General features: G+C 40.1%; 1 protein-coding gene across 12 annotated transcripts in view; it reads left to right on the top strand.

The window, feature by feature from the left end:
- The window catches only part of FHOD3 (formin homology 2 domain containing 3), a 619,164-nt gene that overhangs the window by 300,221 nt on the left and 292,471 nt on the right, over window positions 1-26,472 (top strand). For all 12 annotated transcript variants that reach the window (XM_074945213.1, XM_074945211.1, XM_074945220.1 and 9 more), the window contains exon 4: window positions 116-183. In XM_074945213.1, the coding sequence (XP_074801314.1) occupies window positions 116-183 (68 nt within the window). The remainder of the gene's footprint in view (window positions 1-115; window positions 184-26,472) is intronic.

Genomic DNA, 26,472 nt, shown 5'->3' with positions numbered 1-26,472 from the left:
GAGGAATGTACTGCTTAGTAAATGGACACTGCGACCATTCCTCACCAGCTCCCCTCTAACTCCATCTCATTTTGGCAGTCTTGTTAATGTTGGGATTTTTTGTTCCTTATTTCAGAAAAACTCTACAACTCCAGTGGACGGGAGCTGAGACGGGCCCTTTTCTCTTTGAAACAAATATTTCAGGTAAGTGAATACCTTACCGATGAATCTCCATGCTATTCAACACTAAATTGTTTTTTCCTTCTTTGCATAAGGGAATAATTGAAAAGTAACCCACATTGATTATATGACCTGGTGGTTAGGGCACTGATGTGGGAGACTCAAGTTCATGTCCCTGCTCCAATGAATATTTAATTATTTATACAAAATGGGACAGCTCCAATGGAAAAGGTTTAGAGAGACCCATCCCAAAAAAGCCAGTAGTCTCATAATTAGAGCACTCACCTGCATTTCAAATCCCTGGTCTGAGCAGGGACTTGTACGTGGGTTTTCCACATCCGAGAGGAGCTGAACTATTAGCTATTCTGTGGTGGATGGGTTGCTCTTTTCTTCGGTTTTGACCATACATTCCATCCTGGACCTGCAAAACCTTTCTCAGCTAAAAATTTGTTGACCCTGGTACACTTCCGCAAAAAGGTTTTGTTTTGATGAATTGCAAAACTATTTAGTTGGAAAATTCCCAGCCAGCTCTAATTATAATTCATATGCATAGGCAACCTTCTTTCTGGCATTTCCTAACTATTGAGTGCTTTACTTTTCAAGCTTAATACTTTTCTTTTAATACAGTTTTTTAAGTGTAATTAAGCATTGAAAGATAATATAAGGGTTTTTTTAAAGGAAACATAAGATAACTACTTTTAAACTAAACATAAATTAAGTAGCTCATTGGAGTTCCGCTAAGGATGGAGTTAGCTTGTTGACTGACCCAGTCTGATGGTGTGAAATAATCAGTTTCCATAGAGTACTGGATTTTCCTTCTTTCTTATATATTTGTTCTAAAGAGGAAGTTGGGAACTGTCTATGTCCATACACCTGCTGCCAACTGATTTATGAACTCTCACGGAATGATGATGATTTTGGGAGACTCTTCATCTCCTGCATTCCAGGATAGAAATTATAATAAGACAATGACATGTCACTGGGAGATTTGAGGGAAAAAGTACAGCTTGTACTGGAGAGAATCCATATCACGTTTGAATACTTGAAGTTGTGTGTTACCAAAATGGAAAATGAGGGAGAAAAGACCATGAGAGAAATTATTGGAGTTTTAACAATTAATTGTTGTGAAGATTAACTACAGTACCTATGTAATACCTGTGTCATTATTCCCATTAGTTACAAGTATTTTGAAGATACTGTCCAAGGGTGCCTTTAGAATATTTTGAAAAGAACTTTCAAGGAAAAAATACAAGATTTTTATAGACAGCAAAGTGATGTTCTGTGACTTTTCTCGAAAGACGAGAAATGTCTGCGTTGAAATGTTAATTTATAAGCACTGAAGAAAAGTGGGTGAGTTAAAGTAATTGTGTACAAAAATATATGTCCAAAATGGTGCCAGGAGACTTGAATTTCTAGAATCAGTGCCAGGAAAGTATTGTAGTATTAGAAGTCTTTTGATATAAAATTGTGCTAAGATTAAGAAAAAATTATAGTCTTCAGCATAAATCAGCTATCTGATGATGTTCTATCATGTTGGTTTTAGTAATAAAGCACCTTCAGGGCTACTTTTTTTTTTTTAAATATTAGAATTTACGTTAAAAGTTGTATCTTCAGGCTAATCCCATTCTTTATATTTTCATACAGTGCTCATTTTGTAATTTTTCAAAAGGCGGTGGAGATTTCATCATCTCTGAGAAAAGTGCCAGAACATCTCATAACACCATCTTTTTGTAATCATGTCATCAGAGATCAGTTAATTTGGCAAAAGAGTCTGTGCCCATCTATTTTTTCCATTAAAAGAGTTTGAAGGTAGCGTGCATCTCTTATTTGAATTAAGGGAATGAGCCCAGGTTTTATAAGTCATTCAAGCAGCACATAAATATGAAATCAAAATAACCAATGCTTTTGTTTGTCACACAAGGCCTCAGCAAAGTGAAGCAAGGCTTGGCAAATACTGAGCCATTGTTTTGAATCATAAACAAACAAAAAATAAGATTAATGTGACATGTACAGAGCAGGAATCTCTCTTTGGTTTCTGATGAGGGCTGAATTCATTAAAAGGGTAAAGGGAGAGTTTTTTTTTTTAAAGTCCTAAATACCATTGCTATTTCTTAATTTCCTATTTTAAAATGTTAATATTTCCAATCAGCATTTTCTCTGGGGTAAATTGTGATACTGTTATTTTGATTTACTATGTATTGTGATTGTATCTGCATGGACAATCAAGTCAAGCATGTTCTTCTAAGGGCTTGTCTACATTACCCGCAGGATCGATGGGCAGCGATCGATCCAGTGGGGGTCGATTTATTGCATCTAGTCTAGACACGATAAATCGACAGCCCAGCGCTCTCCCGTTGACTCCGGTACTCCACCGGAGCGAGAGGCGCAGGCGGAGTCGACAGAGGAGTGTCAGCTGTCAACTCATTGCTGTGAAGTCACCACGGTGAGTAGATTTAAGTATGTCGACTTCAGCTACGTTATTCACGTAGCTGAAGTTGCATAACTTAGATCGATCCCCCTCCCCCCCAGTGTAGACCAGGCCTTAGTGTCTTAACTATTCAGTAACTGCAGGAACGGTATTATGGCAAGTCCATGAGGGAACCAAGCACCCTTTGCTTATGGGCACAGCGAGCAGGTATGTGGCCTATATCTTCTAACTGGCCACAGTGGCAAATGGGAGCCATGAAGACTCCACTTGTCATAGGCCTGGTCTACACTGGTGGGGGGGAATCGATCTAAGTTATGTAACTTCAGCTACTTACTTAGATCTACTCACCGTGGTGTCTCCACTGCGGTGAGTCAACAGCTGACACTCCCCCGTCAACTCCACCTATGCTTCACACTCCAGTGGAGTACTGGAGTCGACGGGAGAGCACTCGGCGGTCGATTTATCACATCTAGACTAGACGCGATAAATCGACCCCCTCTGGATCGATCGCTACCCGTCAATCCTGTGGGTAATGTAGACAAGCCCATAGACACAGAGTTGGGAGGCTCCTAGGCCATGGCCCGACCACTACTTGGCTGGGCCAAACTTGAGCGTCGCTGCAATTCTGTGCCCCAGGTTGCAACATTACTCACTGAAATTTGAAGGGGGCAAACATAGGGCCTCATGTGCCAAGGGGGTAAGGAGGCTGCTGGGAGGGGGCTTGAGAGGGGAAGAGAAGGTCAGGTGTATGTGGAGAGAAATCCAAATCTATGTCCCCCCATTTTAAATAGTGCTCCATAACGTTTGGTTAGAGTCATTAGCAGCACATCTGATCAGTCCGCATCTGAACTGATTGAGCTTTACCCAGAGATTGCGAGGAAGGTTAAAACAAGAGGGCTGGACTGTTGGTTTTCTTACGAGATAGGCATTGACTATGTCTGAAGCTTATTCTTGCCACCTGGTATGTCACCTTGAGATGATATTGAGGTTCCTTAGGGGAATTGTCCAAATGGGGCACCTTGAGCTGAGACAGTGGCTCAGTGCATTAAACACATCTTTAAACAGGATAGATGTGGCATGTCTTCTTTGCTCACCTTGCCTTGCAGAATCTGCTCCTTAACTTGTTGCCTGAGATCAGGAGAGGCAACGGACAGGACTGGTAGCCAGGCCAGATTGGTTGTTCTCATATTACCTGTTGTTATATGCATAGTTTCGGTCAGCTGAGTGTCTACTAGTCTTGTGTGAAAGGAGCTGACCCACACTGGGAAGCAATACTTGTCTACAGAATAACACAAGGCAAACCCAAAGTTTCATATGCCTGGCCTATGCTTAAAAAGTAGGTTGACCTAGTTACGTTCCTCCGGGCTGTGAAAAATTTCACACCCTTAGCCCCTGGTGTAAACATGACTAGGTCAACAGAAGAATTATTCTGTCAACCTAGCTACTACCTTTCAGAATGATGGGTTAACTACCTAGAAAAACCCCTTCTGTTGATGTAGGGAGCTTCTACCCTACAGCATCACAGCTGTAGCACCTTAGCAATGTCACTGTAATGGCTGTAGTGTAGACATGCCTTTAGTGTCTGTGTATTGTCTTCCCAGGTACAACCAGCTAAATTGCTGATTCTTGTCTTTATTTGCAGTGAGGTGTTGATAAGGTGTGCCTTTCAAGTGATTCTGATTTACTGTTTCCTTACTCCACAGATACTCCTGTTGACTTCAACTGGAGTACTTGTGCAATAAGGAAGGTAGTATTCAGCATGAGGGAGGGTATCGGAATCTGGCCCTAAATTAACAGAAAATAAGCATGGCACATAATAAAATAATGAACAGGAGTTCCTCTTTTAAAATCATAATTTAAAATAGAGGAAAAATAGCTGCATTAAAAAAACCCTTAATATTTTATCAGTTTTAAAGGGAAAATAAATGAATAATGTATAATAGTATATCTATTTTACACGGTATTAAAGGATTTTATTTAATAGAGCCTCTAGTACTACAGCACATAATAAAATGGAAAAAGTTATGCTCAGAGGAATAATAACCATGCTTGAGAAGGTACAAACTAAAAATGGTGATCAGACCATAGTTTAAAAATATGCTAATTGTAGTCTTTCAGTATATCAATGAGTAGGCAAAAAATACATTCCTACAAGAGAAAGAAGAAGAAAACAACAACAGAAGCATCCTCTATTTGTAAAATTGAAATACCACTCTCTAAAGAGGACTGTAAGAGATGCTGATCAACTAGTGCATTAGGTTTTGTGGAAAGCAAGCATTGATAGAGTATAGTGGTAGAGTATTATGTCAGTTTTTATTTTAGCGAAAATAATCTTTTGCATAAAGAACTTTTTCCATTAAAATGCCAGTGTTCACATCTGGCGGTGTTACACTGTATCCTCTTTGATTAATCTATACTTTTATTTGATGATGTTGTCAGAATGTTGGGCAATAAAGAATACGTAGTCGCATACAAAATCTGCGTATATATTTTCGCCTTTTGTCACAAATTCATTAATCATAGAACAATGGAGCTTTGTTTAAAATGTTAAAGGGAGTAAATATCTCAGACTCCTGAAAACATTAACTAGAAGGTGTTCAGAAGCACACAGTTTTATCAGTAAGTGAAATCAAATGTCACACACTTCAGCCTCTAAGGAGTCATCAATCACTCTTAGAAGAGTAGAAGGAGTATACTCTGTTTTCCTCATTGATCTGAGGAAGGAGATGTGTCAAGGAGAGTACTCCTTCTGCTCTTCTAAGAATGATTGATGACTCCTTAGGGAGTGAAGTGTGTGACATTTAATTTAGGAGCCTCTGTCCTGGCATGCAAAGCCCTGTAGATTTGTCCAAAGAGAACAGTCTTCTAAACTCAGATTGCCAGATCTCCCCTCTAAGAGCTAAAACTCTTGCAAGAACTCCTGATCAGCCATGGGGAAGAGAGAACCTTTCTTCCCATCCTGACTTCCCAATCTCATAGTCCAGAGTTTGCTTCATCTTCACCCAACTTTGAACAAGACAGGTCTCAAAAATCACCAGTGAAATACAGGTTGTATCACCCTAAGTGTTAGCAAAGTTCCTTTCACAAAACCACATCCAAAGCCAAAGCCTTACTGAGGCCTAGGCAGTGTTATTGTCTGGATTAAAACATCCATCAGATCACACACACAGATTTTAAAGTGTTGAGCTCTTTCTTCTAAGCAGGTACAAAAACATCAGGAGTTGGACAACAACCCTAGAAACCACAACTTTTTGCGTCTGAGATATTTATGTCTATTTGAATTGAAATACTGTAGCACAGGACAACTAATTTTGTGTTTTCTACCTAGTTTATCTTGCATTACTTTGACATTTAATGTGACGTTGTTTGATCGACTGTACAAGTTACTGTCCCATGAATGGGCACTTCTTATTAATGAGCTGCATTGTAGGTTTATTCTGCATGCTTCTTGAGTGAAATATTTGCTAGCAGCTGTCAGCTCCAAAATGAAGTGGAAAGAGTCACAATATAAAGCCACTCTTCCATTTTCATTCAAGACCAGTGGTACCAGGATTTCATCCCTCAGAAGTCAATGGCAAAACACCCATTTTCTTCAGTGCGGGCGATAATTTTATCTGAGGAATGAAGTGTTGGTCTTCAGTGTACATGTAGTGAGAAATAGGGACAGTTTATCAGCACCTTTTGGTTCACTTCACTTCATAGTGGTGTAGCTCTAACACTTGTTTTATTTTAGACAAAAGGTGTGTGAGAAACCACCCAGGAGCTTTTGGTCTGAATGTTGTTTTGGGTAGGTATGTGTGAGTATGTGAGAGAATACAAAGAGACTGAGGCCAGGTCTGCACTATAAACATACATTGGTATAACCTACATCACTCAAGAGTGTGAAAAATCCACACCCCCTGAGCGATGCAGTTATACTGACCTAAGCTATAGTGTACACAGTGCTATGTCGATGGGAGGGGTTCTCCCATCCACATAGCTACTGCCTCTCACAGAGGTGGATTAACTACGCTGGAAAGAGAAGCTCTCCTGTTGGCATAGTAGTGTCTTCACGGAAGCAGTATAGAGGCTGAGCTGCACTCCTGATTTAAGTGTAGGCCTGTCCTGAGGTCACAGACAGGAACAGAGAGGCAGAGGAAAAAAGGCAAGAAAAAGCCAAGCAGGAGCCTGTAAGCACACTGTGACCCTAAAGCAAGCTTGACAGAGTGCCTTTGGTTCTGGTGTTGGCTAAAGGAACTTAGGGGGCTGGTAAACTAAGAAACTGCTCCTTTTTGTTCTTGGCTCCAATGTATTCAGAGACACAAGATTTTGTACATTCCTTGTAAATAAACAGGATCACATCAAAGAAATTCCTGGCTACGATCAATTTCTGCTCTCGACTGGAAAACCCACAGAGCCCTAAACTTTGATTAGCCATTTGGGTCAAAAAGGGGCAACAGTATTTATCTGTGATTGAAATATGGTATTTTTTCTCCCTTCCCTTTAACTGCAAATGCCAGAAGTGAGGTATGGAGGAAAAAAATTCCCAAACATTCCTGTTTTCTTGAAATGCTTTGGACAATTGAAGTCGCCAAGGCAATAAAATATACAAAGCAATAAAACCATCTATAATTTTTCCACTTCCACCAAATGTAATTGAACTAGTACTGGAGCTTCTTCTGTGAAGATAGGCCTTCTTTCATTGAGTCATTTTTAAACCATACCTTACATTTGAATTTCCAAATTCTGGGCTATGTAAACTGGCCATGAATAAATTTAGGCAGGAAATTAGAAGACGGTTTCTAACCATCATAGGAATGAGGTTCTGGAACAGATTTCCATTAGGAGTAGTGGGAGCAAACAACCTAACAAGTTTTAAGGTGGAGATTGATAGGTTTATGAACAGAACCATATGACTGGGTGGCCTGCAATGGTAGGGGCTTGGACTCGATGATCCAGGAGCTCCTTTCCAGTCCTCTGTCCCCATGTTCTTCTGAAAGAAGGGCTGGATGAGCTTAGTTCTTCACATATAGTAGGTAGAGATCAAAAAGACCAAGTAGATAATTGAGTCCATCCTTCTACAATGTCAAGATGTTCCCTTCTTTTATGTCTCTCTTAAACCTAGATTGCTAAAATGCTGTTATTGCAAATATTTACAGCAGTATAAGGCATATTACTGAACATTCAATTGCTGTCACCTCTCCATTGCTCCATCACTAGTAGATAATTATTGTTTTTTGTAACGTATTTACATCTAATCTAGTCCCCACTCTGAGTGAAGGGTTGTTCCCTACAAAATACTTTCTATTATTTTGTCTAGTTTTGTTTAAATGTCTCAAGCAATGGCATACATAAGAATTCATACACAACTCCAAATTAGGAGGAAGTCTGGTATGCAATACCTGTAGTAACATCACATTAAAGATTTGTCTAGAGTAGGTGAAGTAGTTGAGGTTAGGTTGGGGCTAGCTAACACATTTTAGCTACCTTTGACCTAAGGTTGACCCTATTTTTAGTGCAGACTCAGGTTAACACTTGTACCTTGATCTAGCTGGTTAAAGCTCACTCCAGCACTGTTCTTGACCAGCTAAATTGAGGTGCAAGATGTTAACATGTTTGTACTAAGGAAGAGGTAACCCCAAGATAACCCTAACATAGTCTCAACTTCTTTTCCTAATCTAGGCAACCCTTGAGAGTTCACTTATTAGATTATTAAATTTAAAATCCCTGTAAACATTTAGTGTGCTCTTTTTCTAACGGTTTGATCCAACTGCAATTAAGTAAATGGGAATTGTGTCATTGACTTCAATAGGACTTGCATTTGGGCCTAAATTTCCAACTGTGGCACCATCCTCAGCAAACAGAAGAGCACTGGATTTTTGAAAAAATAAAGAAGAGAAGATTATCATTTGTGGGTATCATCCTTGTTTAGCAAATTCATATATATTTAAAATCTTAACACTTTTGCATGTCTTACAGAAGGCATATATATTCTCCCTAAATAGGGGAGGACAATTTCTTTTAATTGGCAGAACTGTTGTTTAAATCTGAAGATATACCGGTTATGTTGTGTGTACCCTGTGTATAGGATGACTGACCTTGCTTCTTCTCTTCCTCTGTCTACTGTCCTCTAAGCAATCACTGCAATATTAATGAGGAAAGATATGAGTCTTATCTATAATTTACCATCCTATAGACTTTTCTCTGTGATATTGGGTAGATATAGGGACAGATGCATGAGTGATGTTTGGTGATTTTAGCAGTTTGAATGTCTGGCAGATCCTCGTGCCTCCTTTCCAGAGACCACTCAGAGAATAATTTAATGGAGGAATGTCTTTTCTTCAAAGTTTTAAATATTTTTTTAAAGTTCAGATAAATGAGCAATACAACGAAAAGATCTCAGTCTTTGGGGCTACATTATTTCCCAGTGCCCCTGATAGGCTGAGTACCAAATGTCAGTCAATCCTCTTTATGGTAGAACTGCAAAACCCTTCCAGGATGTTTAATATTTTGTGAGCTTTTATCAACTTTCTGGGGCATAACTTTTACATTAAAATCTTTATTTTTCCCAGTATTTTAGTGATTAATATTAAAATCACCACATTTACCCAAAATATGATGTAGAATTACATATTTACTAACAGTTTAAAATAACCAAAACACCATACTTTGGGGGTGGGGGGGAATATGCAAATTAGCAAGAATAGTATTTTGTTCTACATTTTTTTCAGCATCCGACACCAACAATTTTTCCATTTTTGCTTTGATGATATTTCTGTGATGCAGTTTGAAATTTAGTCCCTGAAACAGGCTTCTGTTCACGTGCTGTCCTGGGGTGGGAAACCAGATATGGGGGATTAATGGCTGTAAATAAAATGTTTCACTTTTCAGCAAATTTTGATGCCCACTCATTCATGCCAAGATGGAAATATATAACCAGCAATAGTTTGGTGTATATTTGAAATGTCTTCAACTTGGCAAGAAATGATCTGGTCTTTTAATACATTAATGTCAGACTGTTCTACTAGCTGGCAACAGAAATACTCTGGAGATGCTTATAAGACTGGAAAAGAAATTTGCTGGCGTTTGCTGTTTGATAACTAGCCAATTGACTCATTGCAATGTTGTGCTAGGACATTGATACTTTAAGGGTAAGTTTTCTGCATAATCCACAGGGAGCTAGGAGTGCAACTCCCATTATAAGTTGTTTACCTGCTCTAAAAATGTACCCATTGACCTGTAGTGGTTGTTGGGAATGTCTTAGATATAAACATATACTAAGACAAAATGCTGTTCTGTGTTGTATTGTTCAGCAGTCTTTTTGCACTGGTAATGCGATGACGTGTAGGGGAAGTGAAATATGTCACAAGTCAACATTTGTTTAGTATTTTCTTTTCTTTTGAGAGACCATCCTGGCCATTCTTGTCCTTCAACTTCCACGAGATGTGAGTGTAGAACGTTACTTTATTAATGGCTCACATAGATTTATTTATAGCAGGTCAAACTACTGACTTTGTTTATCACTTATACTTGGCCTTAGAGATATATAAGGTGTAGCAATAAATTAGATGTTTTCCTTAAGATTCTAAACATTTTATGATACCTGAAGTAGGGAAGATCTCATTATTTGTTAAACTTATATTCCAACAATTCCTAAAGGGAATGGTCAGGCTAAGGGCCCCATTGTGGTAAGTGCTCTAGGAACTGTATGAACACGCAAGAATAGGTGGTCCCTGCCAGGAAAATCAGTCTAACTAGACAGAACAGACAAAGAATAGGGAAGAGGGATGTAACATAAAAAGCAAGTCGTCAGGTGATGATTGGTGTTTATCATGTTATTGTCCCATTTTTACATATATGTATATGTAATAGGTTGGAGCAAGAGGGAGGGTGGAGGATGTAAGTTGACAGGGAGATGAAGCAGGAAGAGTCAGGAAATGTGAGGAGGTAGTTGGGAGGGAAGACAGGACTGGGAGAGGAACATAGAGGGTAGGGGGAGTGAGGCTAGCAGGGGAGGAATTGTGGTGGAAGGTGGGTGATTGAAGCAACAGCCAGACAGCAGAAAGAAAAGGATATCATGAGTCAAAGCTGAAAACAGAGTCTGATTAGATCACCTGTGTCTAGGTACACCTCACTCTCCTACCCCATACACACATCCTATTGCTTCCGCCACTCCCCCCGTATCCCCTGACTGAAATGTGGGGAGTGTCTACTTCCAGGAGACGGCCCCACCTCTAGGGTCTGCTCTTCTTCACCCCACCAGATGGCTGGCCAAGGGGGGCCAGAGCCCTGAATGCAGAAAACATCTGTGGATGGGGAATACTTGGATCTGGGGTCTAAGAGAGTTTGGAGAAAAGGAAGCTTCCTCTTCCAAGCCAGTGGATTGACAAAAAGTCACCTTGAAGCTTCTCTGCTGCCCCTACTATTCTCCATTAGGCTATGTCATAGCTGCTGGGCCCTGTATGCTGTCTCTAATGTGTTTAGGTCTGTGGATCTAGAGAGTTGCCTTTCCCACCCGCATCCACTCCCACTGTATCCCCAATTCACTCTTCCACAGTGCTGCTGAGAGAGGGAGAGCAAAGTTCCACGTCATGATTCCCCCCCCACCCCCCCGCACTGCCTGGCCTCTCTGCTTTTGCATAGCAACAGCATAGTACTGTGTTGTGTTTAAGGACCTACTGGCCTGGGGAATGTGGGACACAGCTTTTGACTCATAGTTATGAGGCATTTTTACTACTCCATCTCTAAAGCAACCGTTAGTTGACAGGTAAGGCAAGATTAAGCCTGTTTCTAAATTGGCTGCCTTTCAATTATTTATAATGTTTCACTTTATTATAGAATCATTGTAGTCAGAGCTAGGTCATCTTGTCCACTTCCCTATGTGCTTGTTCTTTCCAGTATATTCTTGAGTATTTTGTCCAGATAAGATATAAACATAGAAACTGCCATAATGGAGCTGACCAGTGGTCTGTCTAACCCCACATCCTGTTTATAATAATGATCATAATCAGATGCTTCAGAGGAAAATGCAAGAAACACAACAGTGGACAATTATAAACTAAACTGTCTGTAGGCAAAGTTCCTTCTTAGCCATTTCTGTTAGAGATTAGCTTATGTAGTGAAGCAGGAAGGTTTATATTCCTTAAATTTTCTGTCTAACCTGTGTATGTTCCCATTATGCATATAAATATCTCATCCTTCTCGAATCCTTTGTAACATTTGGCCTTAATGATACTTTATGGCAATGAGCTCCATAGGTTGAGTATTTGTATATAGTTTTGAAATGGTGGCCTTTCAAGTTCATTGATTGTCTTTTTGTTCCTGTACTATGGGAAATGGTCAATAGGAGCAACAACTATACCTTCTGTAAGCCACTCATTATTTCGTATGTATGTATTCTTTTATTCATCTCTTCTCTATAAGTAAGAGTGCAATGGGGCTTCCACCATTTCTTTTGGGAAACTCTCCCACAGCCTGTATGTAGAATTGCTAGGGAATTACCTTCAATCTCCTAGATGTCATTACATGTAATGACAGGTTTCAGAGTAGCAGCCGTGTTAGTCTGTATTCGCAAAAGAAAAGGAGTACTTGTGGCACCTTAGCGACTAACCAATTTATTTGAGCATGAGCTTTCGTGAGCTACAGCTCACTTCATCGGATGCATTCAGTGGGGAGATTTATATACATAGAGAACTTGAAACAATGGGTGTTACCATACACACTGTAACCAGAGTGATCACTTAAGGTGAGCTATTACCAGCAGGAGAGCAGGGGGGGGGGGGAGAACCTTTTGTAGTGATAATCAAGGTGGGCCATTTCCAGCAGTTGACAAGAACGTCTGAGGAACAGTGGGGGGGGAAATAGTTTTACTTTGTATAATGACCCATCCACTCCCAGGCTCTATTCAAGCTGTCAGGAACAGTATCCCCGATAATGTCACGGCAAACCTGGTGGCTGAACTTTGTGACTTTGTCCTCAGCCATAACTATTTCACATTTGGGGACAATGTATACCTTCAAATCAGCGGCACTGCTATGGGTACCCGCATGGCCCCACAGTATGCCAACATTTTTATGGTTGACTTAGAACAAAGCTTCCTCAGCTCTCGTCCCCTAATGCCCCTACTCTACTTGCGCTACACTGATGACATCTTCATCATCTGGACCCATGGAAAAGAAGCCCTTGAGGAATTCCACCATGATTTCAACAATTTCCATCCCACCATCAACCTGGACCAGTCCACACAAGAGATCCACTTCCTGGACACTATGGTGCTAATAAGTGATGGTCACATAAACACCACCCTATACCGGAAACCTACTGACTGCTATTCCTACCTACATGCCTCCAGCTTTCATCCAGACCACACCACACGATCCATTGTCTACAGCCAAGCTCTACGATACAACCGCATTTGCTCCAACCCCTCAGACAGAGACAAACACCTACAAGATCTCTATCAAGCGTTCTTACAACTACAATACCCACCTGCTGAAGTGAAGAAACAGATTAACAGAGCCAGAAGAGTACCCAGAAGTCACCTACTACAGGACAGGCCCAATAAAGAAAATAACAGAACGCCATTAGCCGTCACCTTCAGCCCCCAACTAAAACCTCTCCAACGCATCATCAAGGATTTACAACCTATCCTGAAGGACGACCCATCACTCTCACAGATCTTGAGAGACAGGCCAGTCCTTGCTTACAGACAGCCCCCCAACCTGAAGCAAATATTCACCAGCAACCACACACCACACACCAGAACCACTAACCCAGGAACCTATCCTTGCAACAAAGCCCGTTGCCAACTGTGTCCACATATCTATTCAGGGGACACCATCATAAGGCCTAATCACATCAGCCACACTATCAGAAGCTCGTTCACCTGCACATCTACCAATGTGATATATGCCATCAAGTGCCAGCAATGTCCCTCTGCCATGTACATTGGTCAAACCGGACAGTCTCTACGTAGCCAGGCCGATTCTGTTGAACAGATCGATGACACTATATTGACGTGATATTTAAGATCCCGAAGAAAAGAAAACATTGAACCAACGGTTGCATCAGCATTTCAACTCAAAACCCAATGTTAAATGTTTTCATTTTTGAAAATGTTAATTCTGATGGGGGCTTATGAAAAGGGCTCCCAGAGAGTATTTTAATATCAAAAATATACCAGAATAAAAGAATAAATGGACACAAATCAGACGTCAAGAATTATAACATTCAAAAACCAGTTGGAGAACACTTCAATCTCTGTGGTCACTCGATTACAGACCTAAAAGTTGCAATTCTTCAACAAAAAAAACTTCAAAAACAGACTCCAATGAGAGACTGCTGAATTGGAATTAATTTGCAAACTGGATGCAATTATCTTAGGCTTGAATAAAGACTGGGAGTGGATGGATCATTACACAAAGTAAAACTATTCTCCTCCCCCCGCCACTGTTCCTCAGACGTTCTTGTCAACTGCTGGAAATGGCCCACCTTGATTATCACTACAAAAGGTTTTTCCACCCCCGCTCTCCTGCTGGTAATAGCTCACCTTAAGCATTGTTTCATGTTCTCTATGTATATAAATCTCCCCACTGTATTTTCCACTGAATGCATCCGATGAAGTGAGCTGTAGCTCACGAAAGCTTATGCTCAAATAAATTTGTTAGTCTTTAAGGTGCCACAAGTATTCCTTTTCTATTACATATATTGATATATATTGAGAGACCCAGTACTGGAGCAGTCACAGTTTAGTTCTCAATTATATACATAAGCACGCTATTTCCTGTCAATTTCCAGTTTTATCCCTCTGGAAAGTTACAATCAACCATCTCCCTCACGAAGGGCTCAGTTTGTCTGCAAAGCTCTTGGGGGTATACATTATGAGGAAATTGATGACAGTCTCACAAAATAAATAGGGCAGCTCCATGGGACTATGTTAAGAAATGCGTGTACAAACAGAAGTAGAAAACTACAGTGAAAAACACTACTGGAATGTCCCCAGTATTCTCATCTAGGAGTATTTTGTCACCAATGCCATATAATGTTCAGAATTGAAAAAATATGAACTTAGGTTCTTCAGGACTGTGTGGAAAAACTGTTCATATCTGGTTCTGTGCTCTGTTTTTCATTTGTGTTTTAAATGGAATTATCCACCTCAATGCAAACCAGAGGTTAAAATAATAACGTAAGACAGGGTTTGAATCCTATAATCAGTGGTTTAGTTAAGAACAACAGGTGGTCTCTATACAGAATCCTATCTTTGGTGCTCCTTACATAATTTATATTCAACCAGGAGGACAGTATGAGGCATCTCATTGAACTTTAAAACTTTCTTGATTTCCCTCTTTCTTCAAGGTGTATTTGTTATAGCTGATACGGCCCAGGAAGCAACTTAAAATATACTGAAGCAAACAGTGATGATTGAATTACAGGAGTATATAGTAGTAGGCCCTTCTGGATTTGTGATTTAATATTTTAATTACACTAATAATTTTATAGTCCAGAAAACAGAACTGTAATTTAAAGTACGGGAAAATGACTATAAAATATATTGTGACAGTCCATATTTATACTCCGTCAATCACTTCCTAATCACATTGGCGCAGTGTGCGTGCCAAAATGAGATTTTTTCTAAACTAAGCTATCATTGGAAGCTCAACTTCATATATAAAAAAACCCACAACTTGTTGCTTATACAATTAAAAAAACTGGACTTTGGGATTTAGCTGGAATTTCGTTCTGTGATATGTGACACAGAACTGAACACAGCATGTTCTTTTGTTTCGACACTAAGGTAGGAAAGTTGACAGGGATAATTTTGTCAGTAACTTCAGCGGATTTAACACACAAAGTACTTTGGGAGCAGATATGGGTAATTACAAATAATCATGCCTGTGCAGACATTTCTGTGATATATGGGCCAGATTCCTATCTGTGCAACTGAGAGGAGGGACAAAAAGGAATTGGTTGCTGGTTCTGCACAGACTCTGGCATAGATTAAAAAAACCCATAGGCTATTGTTACCTATGCTAGCTGCCTCTGACCACATAGGGGCTATACACCAGCTATGGATAGCCAAAGTGCAGTGTGATCTGTCCACACCCTAACATGCCTACTACACTGGGGTCTTCAAGGAAATAGTCCTGTAGGAGCCAGCTATGATGGCTCTGCAAGCACTGGGGCTGCCAAAGCCAGAGGAATCCTTGGAAAGGGAGACCTGGCTGCTTCTGCTCCCTTTGTGCCACCAGAAATGCAAAATCGGGGCAGAGCAGGCCAAAGAGTCTTGCCCTATATTATTTTTTTTAAAAGACTGGATCCTTCCATTCTTCCTCATTTGCATGCCAGTAGAGGAGTCTTCGCGGTTGTTTTGGAATATGGCTTCTCATTTTATTTCAGTATGGTATTCTCACACTGAAGAATAAAAAAGGGGTAGAGGGCAAATACATTCCTTGTGTTCTTTTCTTCACTGAGATAGTTTATCCTAACAAAGCCTTAATTTACATTATACCACTTGCTGTGCTTTTTCTTCCCCTTCCCTCTACACTCATCTCTAGCTCCCTTCAAGCTAATTTATATCACCAAATGAGAAAATCCTAATCCTCCTAAACCCAGCTCAACTTTCTGATCCTAGGTTGAGTTTGCAGGGCAGGCAATTAGAAAAAACACATCCTTTTTCTTCTAAGCAGATAATATTTGATTTGAAAGTAACTGAGGAATAATAAACATGGGACCCCACAATACTATTTTATGGAATAACTTTTCAGAGTAGATTCACACTTTAAGGACCCATGTGTTGTTAGTATTATCATTATTTATTATTTTCTACTGCAGCAGTGCCTAGTGGCCCCTGCTCCAGACTGTGCAATTCACACTTCAATGAACAGCTTCACTACCGCAGCAGAGTGTGAGGGGCAGTTGCAAAAGTACCATTAATTAATAAGCACAAGTGAGAACAATGATTCCTTCAGTCCTCCCGCTTTAGAAGTAGAAATTGCCATAGAGTTCCGCGTAAAATTCTGAGTTAGCAACACCACTTATTGTAGGGCTCTGCATTAACTGATTCTCACTAAAAGTTGTTGAACTGTTGTCAGTTCAATGTCAGTGAGTCTGCCCTTAGTCCCTGAATTGTTTCAGGTAGGATTTAACTTTCTCACATTGTAAAACATTGCATGACAAATTTGCGAGACAATGTGATATCTTGCAATGTAGCAATGTGAATTAGTGTGACATTAAGACACAAGAATGCATATTCAGACATAAAGATTTTATTCTGTATGACAGAAACCATAGTTAAGGTTACAATTTAGTCACGGGTATTTTTAGTAAAAGTCATGGACAGGTCATGGGCAATAAACAAAAATTATGGCCTGTGATCTGTCCATGACTTATACTATAAATACCCCTGACTAAATCTTGGAGGGGGTCACTGCTGGGGGGCGTCCTGGGGGGGGGGATACTGCTGGTGGGGGAGGAGCCAGGGCCGGGGGGGCGGGGCCAGCGGCTCCAGCTGCTGGGGGGCCACTGAGCACTAGCTGTTCTGGCTGCCCATGGCCACTGAACAGCAGCTGTTCTGGCCACCCCTGAGACCAGGTGGTTCCTGGGGCCAGCTGCCCCAGGTTGCCCAAGCAGCAACTGATGTGGCTGGCCCGGGGCTGCTCCAGCAGCGGCTGGCTGAGGGGCGCCCGAGTGGCTGGTGTCAGAGTCGCTCCAGCAGCAGCTGGAGTGGCTGTCCCCGGGGCCACCTAAGAAGCTGGCACCAGAGCCAGCTGCTTGGGCAGCCCTGGGGTCAGCCACACGCAGAAGTCACGGAGGTCGCAGATAGTCATGGAATCCGTGACTTCTGCAATCTCCGTGACAAACACGGAACCCTAACCACAGTAAACTCAGGTTTAATTCCTAGCCCTTGTCTGCCCCTAACTAGAACCATGTGGAGGCTTTGCATGGGGGGGGAAAGAGTGACACTTCTCTTTCAATGGAGGACACATCTGGCCAGTTCAGGTTTGTGCCACACAGAGGACTCCTGTCTTGTAAACAGTCTTCAAAAGTGATTTTTTTCCATCTGTTCTTGGCAAGGAAGTTCCATGGTTTTCTTTCAGATGTGGTCATCACCACGGCTACCCATGCCTTTATCAGTTCCAGAATGCAATGTGTTCTATGTTTGCAATTAGAAAGTTGGCTGGTACAGACTGCGCCTGCCTGCTTATTCAGTGATACCTCACGAGAGGAGGACAAGCTGACAGCACCCAGGTTCCTGGTTTAAACAAGCTAGTATCAGAGTGGCTGTGACATGCAGCTTTGTAAAGTGGGGGGGGGGGGCAAGATGTATGGAGTAGGAATAAATATGGGAATCCTCAGGTTTCCCAGAGGGATATGGAAATGTCTTAGAAAAAAGGCATAAAAATGAGTTGCTCTTTTAGTGAAAATCCCCAGGCGCATATATATATATATGTATCGGACATGTAAAACAAAAATATGTGGACATCCGAATGTGATTAGCAAGTAACTAATCCAAAATCCCCAAATGCTTAGAATACAGCTGTTTGCAGTGGTGTTAGAGCTGATTTTTTTTTTTAAGTTTACTGCATTCTGTTTTTCTGGGAGATAATTTTCTGAAAAATCTTTTCCTGTTAGGAGAATATGTTCCTATGACAGAAATAAAATAACAAATAACACTGAGGGGAGGAACTTTTAAAACACATGGTCCATGGAAATAGCAGGCTTTGGAAAGGTTTAAATATAACAGTTTGTTTGTAAATATTTATATATTACGTTTGCCAGCCTCTCACTTAACAAGCAAACTTTAAAGAGTTTAAATATGTTCAGGGTTCTGTTTGATGGCTTATTGGAATAAAATAGTGTAAAATTGAAAAGCAATATAATTATAACAACATAATTGTTCCTGGTTTTGCTGCTGATTTGCTTGCTTTTTTTAGGGTTTTATCTGTTCCAAACTTATCAATGGGTGTTTAAAATATATTTAGCTGACAGGGCCACCAGTATCTTTTTGTAAAGTTCTTAAGTAGCTGGTCTTTGTGTTACTTCACAATCTTTATGGTTGTAGGAGCTTAGAAGGAAGCTTATGGAGATTTGACTATATTTTGCTTCTTTTCTCATCAGTGCTTTAATGCCCGCTGATTAAGGGGTCATAAATCTTAGCAATATTACTGGAGAGTTCCATTTCCCTACAAAATGACAAACCTTCTTCTGCCCCTGTTAGTTGTTATCATACACATGCCACAACTACTTGTCTTTCATTGGTGCTGCTCGAATAATCTATAGAATGAATGATCTTTTTCAGGAAACGGTGAACCACTTGCCATTGCTAGAATAGCCTTTACTCTTGAGGTCACCTAACTTGGCAAGACAGTGAGTTAATGGGTTTGAAAAGATTACCCTAGTACAGAGACGATGTAAATATTTTCCTTTCAGTTTAGGATATGTGGATTTGGATTCCTTTCATCTTTCTTTGCACATTCCAGATGTTCGCTTCTTTCCCTACATCATATATACATGATGGAATAGATAATGTACAGAGTGCAAATTTTTGTCTACAGTATGATGTGTTTATACTCTGCTTCATTACACCTTCTTTTCTCCTTTTATTGGTGAAAGGAGGAGTACCTTAAGAGCCTTTTAAAATTCAGTTTTGGTGTGTTTATTCAGTGTTTTTCAAAGTAGTCTGGTTAAAGTTTCCACATCCCCTTCATTTCCTCTGCAGTCCTAATGCAATATATCTCAGTTCAGTCAAGGATGAATCTACAGGGTAATAGTTTACTACCTCAGCCCTTTTGATAACATTAAATAAATCAGCTTTCTTGAATTCATTTAAAAAAGAAAAAGCAATGATAACTAACTATAATACATACTGCATATCACATTGAGAATTAAAAGGATATTGTCAGGTTTTTTGTTTGTGAATAATATTCTGGTAGAAGTACAGACATAAAATAACTATGCATCCATTCCAATAAAGATTTGGAGGGAGATTTCTAAGGACTTGTACACATTACCACTGATATTGGTATAACTTATGTCACTCCTGGGTGCAAATAAGCCACCTCCCTAAGCGACACAAATTGCACCAACCTAAGTGCCGATGTGGACAGCTCTCCCACTGACATAGCTACCACCTCTCATGGAGGTGATTTTATTAAGCTGATAGGAGAGCTCTCTTCCCTCGGCATAGAATGTCTTTACCAGACGTGCTACAGTGTCACAGCTGCATTGGTGCAGCTGTGCCATTGTAGCACTTCTAGTGTATACTTGCCCTAAAAAGGTGTAAAGGGCAGTTAGGTACCCATCTCCTAATGAAAGTCAGTTGTAGATGGGCACCTAAATTCTATATTTTGCCTTTGTGACAATCTTTTTTTTTTTTTTTGCGCCTGAAGAGCCTGAGCTAAAACTCCCTGACATCAAAAGAAAGACTCCTATTGGCTTTGGATCAGACTTTTTTGGTATCTTTTGGATCTTAGAGGTCTTCCAAAATTGACATGTTAGGTCTTTTAATGTTAAAGATATTCTAGAAACACTGGAACACAGTTATTCTACTTTTCAATATTTCCAGTTGGGCTATTTTGTCCTTAAACAATCCAGAATGGATCATTTTGTCTGTCAACCCAAGGACACTGAAAACTGTTCAGGAAAGGCTCAATCTCTTATCAAGATTTCTAGAAAGGTGTCCATAAAACATTTCTAAAAGAAAAGCAATGTATGCTGAAAAAAATAGTTACCAGCCAATTTTACTGACTTCAATTGTAATTCCTATTGACAATACATATTTGGTTGCTGAGTTCCTTGGATATCAGTGGTCTCTAAATTAGTGCTTAGATTCTAATGCTATTTTTATTAAGTTGAATAAAAGCAATAACCATTTGTTAAAAAGATTGCTGGAAAAATGATTTTGAAGAAGTCTCTTTTTTACACCTTTGGTAAACCTACTCTTACATGGATAATTTTGGGTAACTTTTCAAAATCCTAGATAACTTCTTTTTTTCTGGTATTTTTTTCCTGTGGGGCTTAGGCCCCATATTCTTACAGTATGTTGAAATACCACAAAGATTTGTTTAACCACTGATTTTGGCAACTAAAATAATTTCCTTGCAAGAACTTGTGAATGAGATTCACCCTCTAGTGAATCAGAATGGATTGAGCAGATTTATCTCATCTTAATCATGGATAAACTTACATAAAGCTTACCAGATGAGTTCTAGGGCTTATTACTACTTTTTTCAATCTCTTTATAACTTTATGGAAAACCATTTTCAGAATGCTGGAAGACCAAGAGACTACTCAAATCATTTCCTTTGAGTATAAATGACATGGCTGTGTGTGTACGTATATGGATTGAATTATTCTGTGCTTTTATATTAGAGAAACCAGGAGAGAGGAAATTATCTATGTACATTCTCTTTTCTTTGTCACAACAGTACAGAGTCTTTCAAACAATCTAGTAGGCCTGTTTGAAAGGACGGCTGGCCTTCTGGTTAAGAAATTTATTTCACTTATTTAAACAAAAACCTCCTGTACTACATCATGCATTGCACTAGCCGCCTCTGGTCAACAATGTAGTCGTACTGATTTCACCCTAGTCTTTTCCTCCCTCCTTTCTTGTAACTCCCCTATGGGACCGTGGTGCCTGGCTGGGCCACACTGAGAATGCCACACTCAGGGCAGACTGCAAGGAATAGGGCAGACAGTTCCCAAAACTGGTGGTTTATTCTATAATTAAATTCACCAAACCAGTAACAAGAGAGAATCATGGAATCATAGAATCATAGAATATCAGGGTTGGAAGGGACCTCAGGAGGTCATCTAGTCCAACCCCCTGCCCAAAGCAGGACCAATCCCCAATCAAATCATCCCAGCCAAGGCTTTGTCAAGCCTGACCTTAAAAACTTCCAAAGAAGGAGATTCTACCACCTCCCTAGGTAACACATTCCAGTGTTTCACCACCCTCCTAGTGAAAAAGTTTTTCCTAATATCCAACCTAAACCTCCCCCACTGCAACTTGAGACCATTACTCCTTGTCTTGTCCTCTTCTACCACTGAGAATAGTCTAGAACCATCCTCTCTGGAACCACCTCTCGGGTAGTTGAAAGCAGCTATCAAATCACCCCTCATTCTTCTCTTCCGCAGACTAAACAATCCCAGTTCCCTCAGCCTCTCCTCATAAGTCATGTGTTCCAGACCCCTAATCATTTTTGTTGCCCTTCGCTGGACTCTCTCCAATTTATCCACATCCTTCTTGTAGTGTGGGGCCCAAAACTGGACACAGAACTCCAGATGAGGCCTCACCAATGTCGAATAGAGGGGAACGATCACGTCCCTCGATCTGCTCGCTATGCCCCTACTTAGAGCTTCTGTAATACCACACTGGTTATCAAGAAGCCAAACACAGTCCACTTCAGGCATTCCAGCCTTTGGCTCTCATCTAGACAGCCAAGTCTAGTACAGTGTAAGGTCATTAAAACCCTATTCACCATAAATCAAGTTTTTCCAGTCCCAAAGGATCACACATTATTCCCCAGATCAATGAATATTTCAGATCTTACCCAAATACACGGTTACAGCTAATCCTTAGTAACTAAATCTAAGATTTATTAATTAAGAGGAAAAAGAAAGAAGAGAGTTATAAATGGTTACAAGGTCAGTATACATACAAATGAATTTTAATTTTCATAGATCAGAATCATAGAAACAATGTATATCTGCTGGCTTGTAAAAGTCTCTCTGGAATCAGTTCAGTGGGTTATAGTCCAATAGGCAATTCTGGTGTAGAGTCTGTTAGAGGTTTTTCCTTGAGATTTCCAGGATAATCCAGGCGACTACCTGGAGACTTCCATTGAATGTCATATACTTTCCCTGTTAAAGTGTAAGCAGAGCTGAGATGGCAGGATCGGGCCCGAGCCTTCTCTTTTATAGCTCTTCTAGCAGGCTTCTCATAGAAATTGTCACAGCAGGGCCTTCCCTCGAAGCAAAATAGGCAACGCAGATTGCCGGTGGACTGTTCTTTGAAACTAATCTTCTGTTTCCTATGCATACACAGGTAAACTAGTTACACTCATTCACATGAGGTAATTAACCAGTCCTTCATTATAACATAGATAGTTAAGCTGAAGACAATGTAGATAATATTATTAGTTTCCTGCAGTATCTTACATCTTTGATCTCAAGATTAATTGGGACACAGTCACATACATAATTAAGGCAAATAAGACATAAATAAAATGGAATTAGCATCTACCAGTTCATTTGGTTACATTGTTAAACTTCTAACAAGATATTGGTAATCAGATAAATACACTTAGCATCTACCCTTGACTTCTATTACTAGAAATGAATGAGTTGATGATTGCTAGTCTAGTACATCTCTTTGAAATTCACATACATGTGGATTGTCTTGATGCAAATGCCTTTTGTTAAGTTGTTATGGGTCATACAAAGGTTGGCTGGTCTGCCAATGTCAACCCTATTTATGTCTTACTTATTGTTTATTTGTGATGTGGTATTGCCTAGGAGCCCCAAACCTAGACCAGGACTCCATTGTACTAGGTGCTCTACAAACACAGAACATAAAATTGTTTGTAAGCTACTTGGGGGCAGGGATCATGTCTTTTGGATGTATTGGGAGGCAACTAGCAGACTTTTGGCTGCTGAGACAACTAGTATTATAAAATTTGTGTGTGACGTTGCAAAATAAATTGTAGTGCAAATGATATGTGTCCACATGATGGTGTTCCAGCTTCACTTTGTCTCATTGGATCATTTTCATCACTAATGTAACTCTGTTGGCATCACTGGAGTTAGACCTAGGAGGAATTTGGCACATTGGTTCCAAGTTTTATACTTCTGTTGCATTAGTACAGAAGATCATTCACTGACTTGAGACCACAGAGTGCGATGGGCATTACGAAGTGAGTTGAGGGCAAAATGGCAGCTTTAGATCGACATTTTTATTTTATGTTGCCTGAATCCTTTTCTCCTTACTCAAGCAAGTAAGTTTAATGGGACAAGGTGTGACTACAGTGAGCAAAATGTAGCCCTTTTCAATTTAGTTTAGATCCTTACCATCTGTGTAGTTGTTCTGTAATTGTTCTGTACAGACTGGCACATTTGGCTATTTGTGAGATTGGTATTACGCAAAAAATAATACGCACAGACCAGAATTTTTAAACTTTGGTGCCTACAGTTAATGCTACTACATGAGCACTTCTGATAATTGAGCCACTTTTACTTAGCCGACTAGATATGGATTTAGGTCTAGAATGCATTTTGTCTTGTATCATTTTTTCAGTCAACTGAAAAATGTATGGATTATGACAGGGTATTTTTACGGTGTAATGGCTGCTGCAAAATGTTAGTTTTGGAACTTTGCCTTAAAATGCAAATTTTGACAACAGGTTTTACACAAATTAGTGTGAGATAGATTGACTTAGAATTGAAGAGCTCAATCCTCTTAGTTGTGCCAACTTGTAATAGATTCCAAGGGCATTTCACTAGCCAAGGATTGCCAGAGCTCAGCATGCTTTGGCCACAGGCCTCCCAGCATACCTGGACATCCCCTCTATGTCAGGGGCCTTGCAGTAGGTGATATAGGGTCTGCTATATTGACTCTGTGTCAGCCAAGGATTCCCCCACACCAGAAAATCCTCAGTTGCCCAGGCAGGGCAGCTTTAATTCCCTTTTGTGCTTTTGGAGAGACACAAAGTGGATTTACCATGGGCCGTGATCTGGCCCAAAGTGTCAGAGCCAGATCCTCAGCTGGTGAAAATTGTCTTAATTCCATTGACTCCAGTGGAGCTATGACAAGCCTGTATGTGTGCATCTCAGCCAAAATCTAGCCTGTTTTATTCAACAAGGCGAGTCACACTATGATAAATATATGCAGTATTACCAAACAGACTTCTCTGTGTACTCTGTGGTCCCGCTTTTTGTCTGATCCCTTTCTATATTATTGTTACAATCATTACCATGGAGCTGAACACAAAGGTAGAATCACATTATAAAACTTTGAACATCAAGAAAATAGTTTAAAAAAAAATAGAGCAAGTTTATGTCCCCTTCATCATATCTGCTATTTGCACTTACAATTTAATAGTTTAAATTGAGGACTCCATATGATGGTTTCTAGGGATTGTGAATCTTAAAACAATATATTTACCAGTGTTTCATTAATGTTTAAGAAAAAATATAAATCTATAGAAAAGTGGATTTCTAAACCGAAGTCTAATGCATATATCCTAATCTGTTTTATTTATTTACCATGGGTTTATGGAGGGAACTAAAGGATGAGCTTGACTTGAGTTGGCTTCTCCTTTTTATGCTTTTCAATAGGATAAATAATTCTTAGCTGGGGGTAAAATATTTTGGTTGACATCTTTCACCTCTTCCTGAATTACTCAATAATCAAATCCTTCCCCAGCATTTTCAGCTGACTCAAGATTTGCCGTTGCATAAATTTCCCTCAGAATGCTTTATGGCTTGAAGATATACATGTTCCAACAAATTATTAAAATTATTTAACTCTTCACTCTAGCAAATGTATAAAATTCAGAGCCTAATAAGTGCATTGTCAACATAAAAGACAAACACTTTATTCTTTAGGTGACTTTGCAGTTTTCTAACTCAGTGAGTGCCATCAATTATATGACAAATAAGAAATAATCTCCAACAAATCTATGTACACTGGACCCTCACTAGAACGCGTGTCTATATAGTGTGAATTCGCATATAATGCGGTCGCGGCCATGGCTCCCAAATTTAATTACTTTAACTGGAATTCATTTTAACGCAGTCCCCACTATAACATGGTCTCTGCGTTAATGCGGTACCACGCATGGATCCCAAATCCCATGTTCTAGCGAGGGTCCTGTGTATTTATTATAATTGTGGAGTCTGGACCTATTCCCTTTAGCGCTACAGTATTTGAAAGATGGCAGTTACCATTTGTGACAGGTCCAGTCACAGGGATCCCCTTGGGACTGTCACCTGATGTGCTGAAATTATCTCTGAGCCCATTTTCCCTGCCAACCTGGACTTCCAGAACCCTACCTTGTTGAGCCAGACAAGCTAGCCTGCTGCAACACAGAACCAGGCCATGCCCCCAAAGCTGCAGACTTTAAGTGAAAACAGCTCTCCAGGTTACCTGACTCCAGCACCCAGAAACCCAGCTCCCAGTGGGATCCAAATCTCGAAAAAATCTGTTTTACTCTGTCTAAAGCTTATACAGGGTAAACTCATAAATTGTCTGCCCTCTATAACACTGACAGAGAGATTTGCACAGCTGTTTGTTCCCCTAGGTATTAATCACTTACTCTGGGTTCACTAATAAACCAAGGTGATTTTATTAAGTATAAAAAGTAGGATTTAAGTGGTTTCAAGTAATAACAGACAGAACAAAGTAAGTCACCAAGCAAAATAAAGCAAAAACATGCAAGTCTAAGCCTAATACATTAAGAAACTGATTACAGGTAATATCTCAGTCTCAGAAGTGTTCCAATAAGCTTCTTTCACAGACTAGACTCCTTCCTGGTCTGAGCCCAATCCTTTCCCCTGGTACAGTCCTTGTTAGTTCCAGCAGATATTTTAGGTGGTTAGCATGGGCTTTCTCATGACTGGCTGCCCCCTTTATTCTGTCCCATCCCCTTTTATAGCTTTGGCACAAGGTGGAAATCTTTTGTCTCTCTGGGTCCCCACCCCTCCTTCTAAATGTAAAAGTACCAGATTTAAGATGGATTTCATTATCAGGTGACATGGTCACATGTCACTGTAAGACTTCATTCTTCATTACCCACGGGCTGGCCCACAAGTACACAGGAAGGCTTTCAGGTAAATAAACCATTTACAGCCAATTGTCCTAGTCAGTGGGAGCCATCAGGATTCTAAACCACCATTAATGGCCCACACTT

This window comes from Natator depressus, chromosome 2 (assembly GCF_965152275.1).
Source record: "Natator depressus isolate rNatDep1 chromosome 2, rNatDep2.hap1, whole genome shotgun sequence".
NCBI classification, from domain to species: domain Eukaryota; kingdom Metazoa; phylum Chordata; order Testudines; family Cheloniidae; genus Natator; species Natator depressus.
This window is presented reverse-complemented; position numbering and strand designations above follow the sequence as displayed.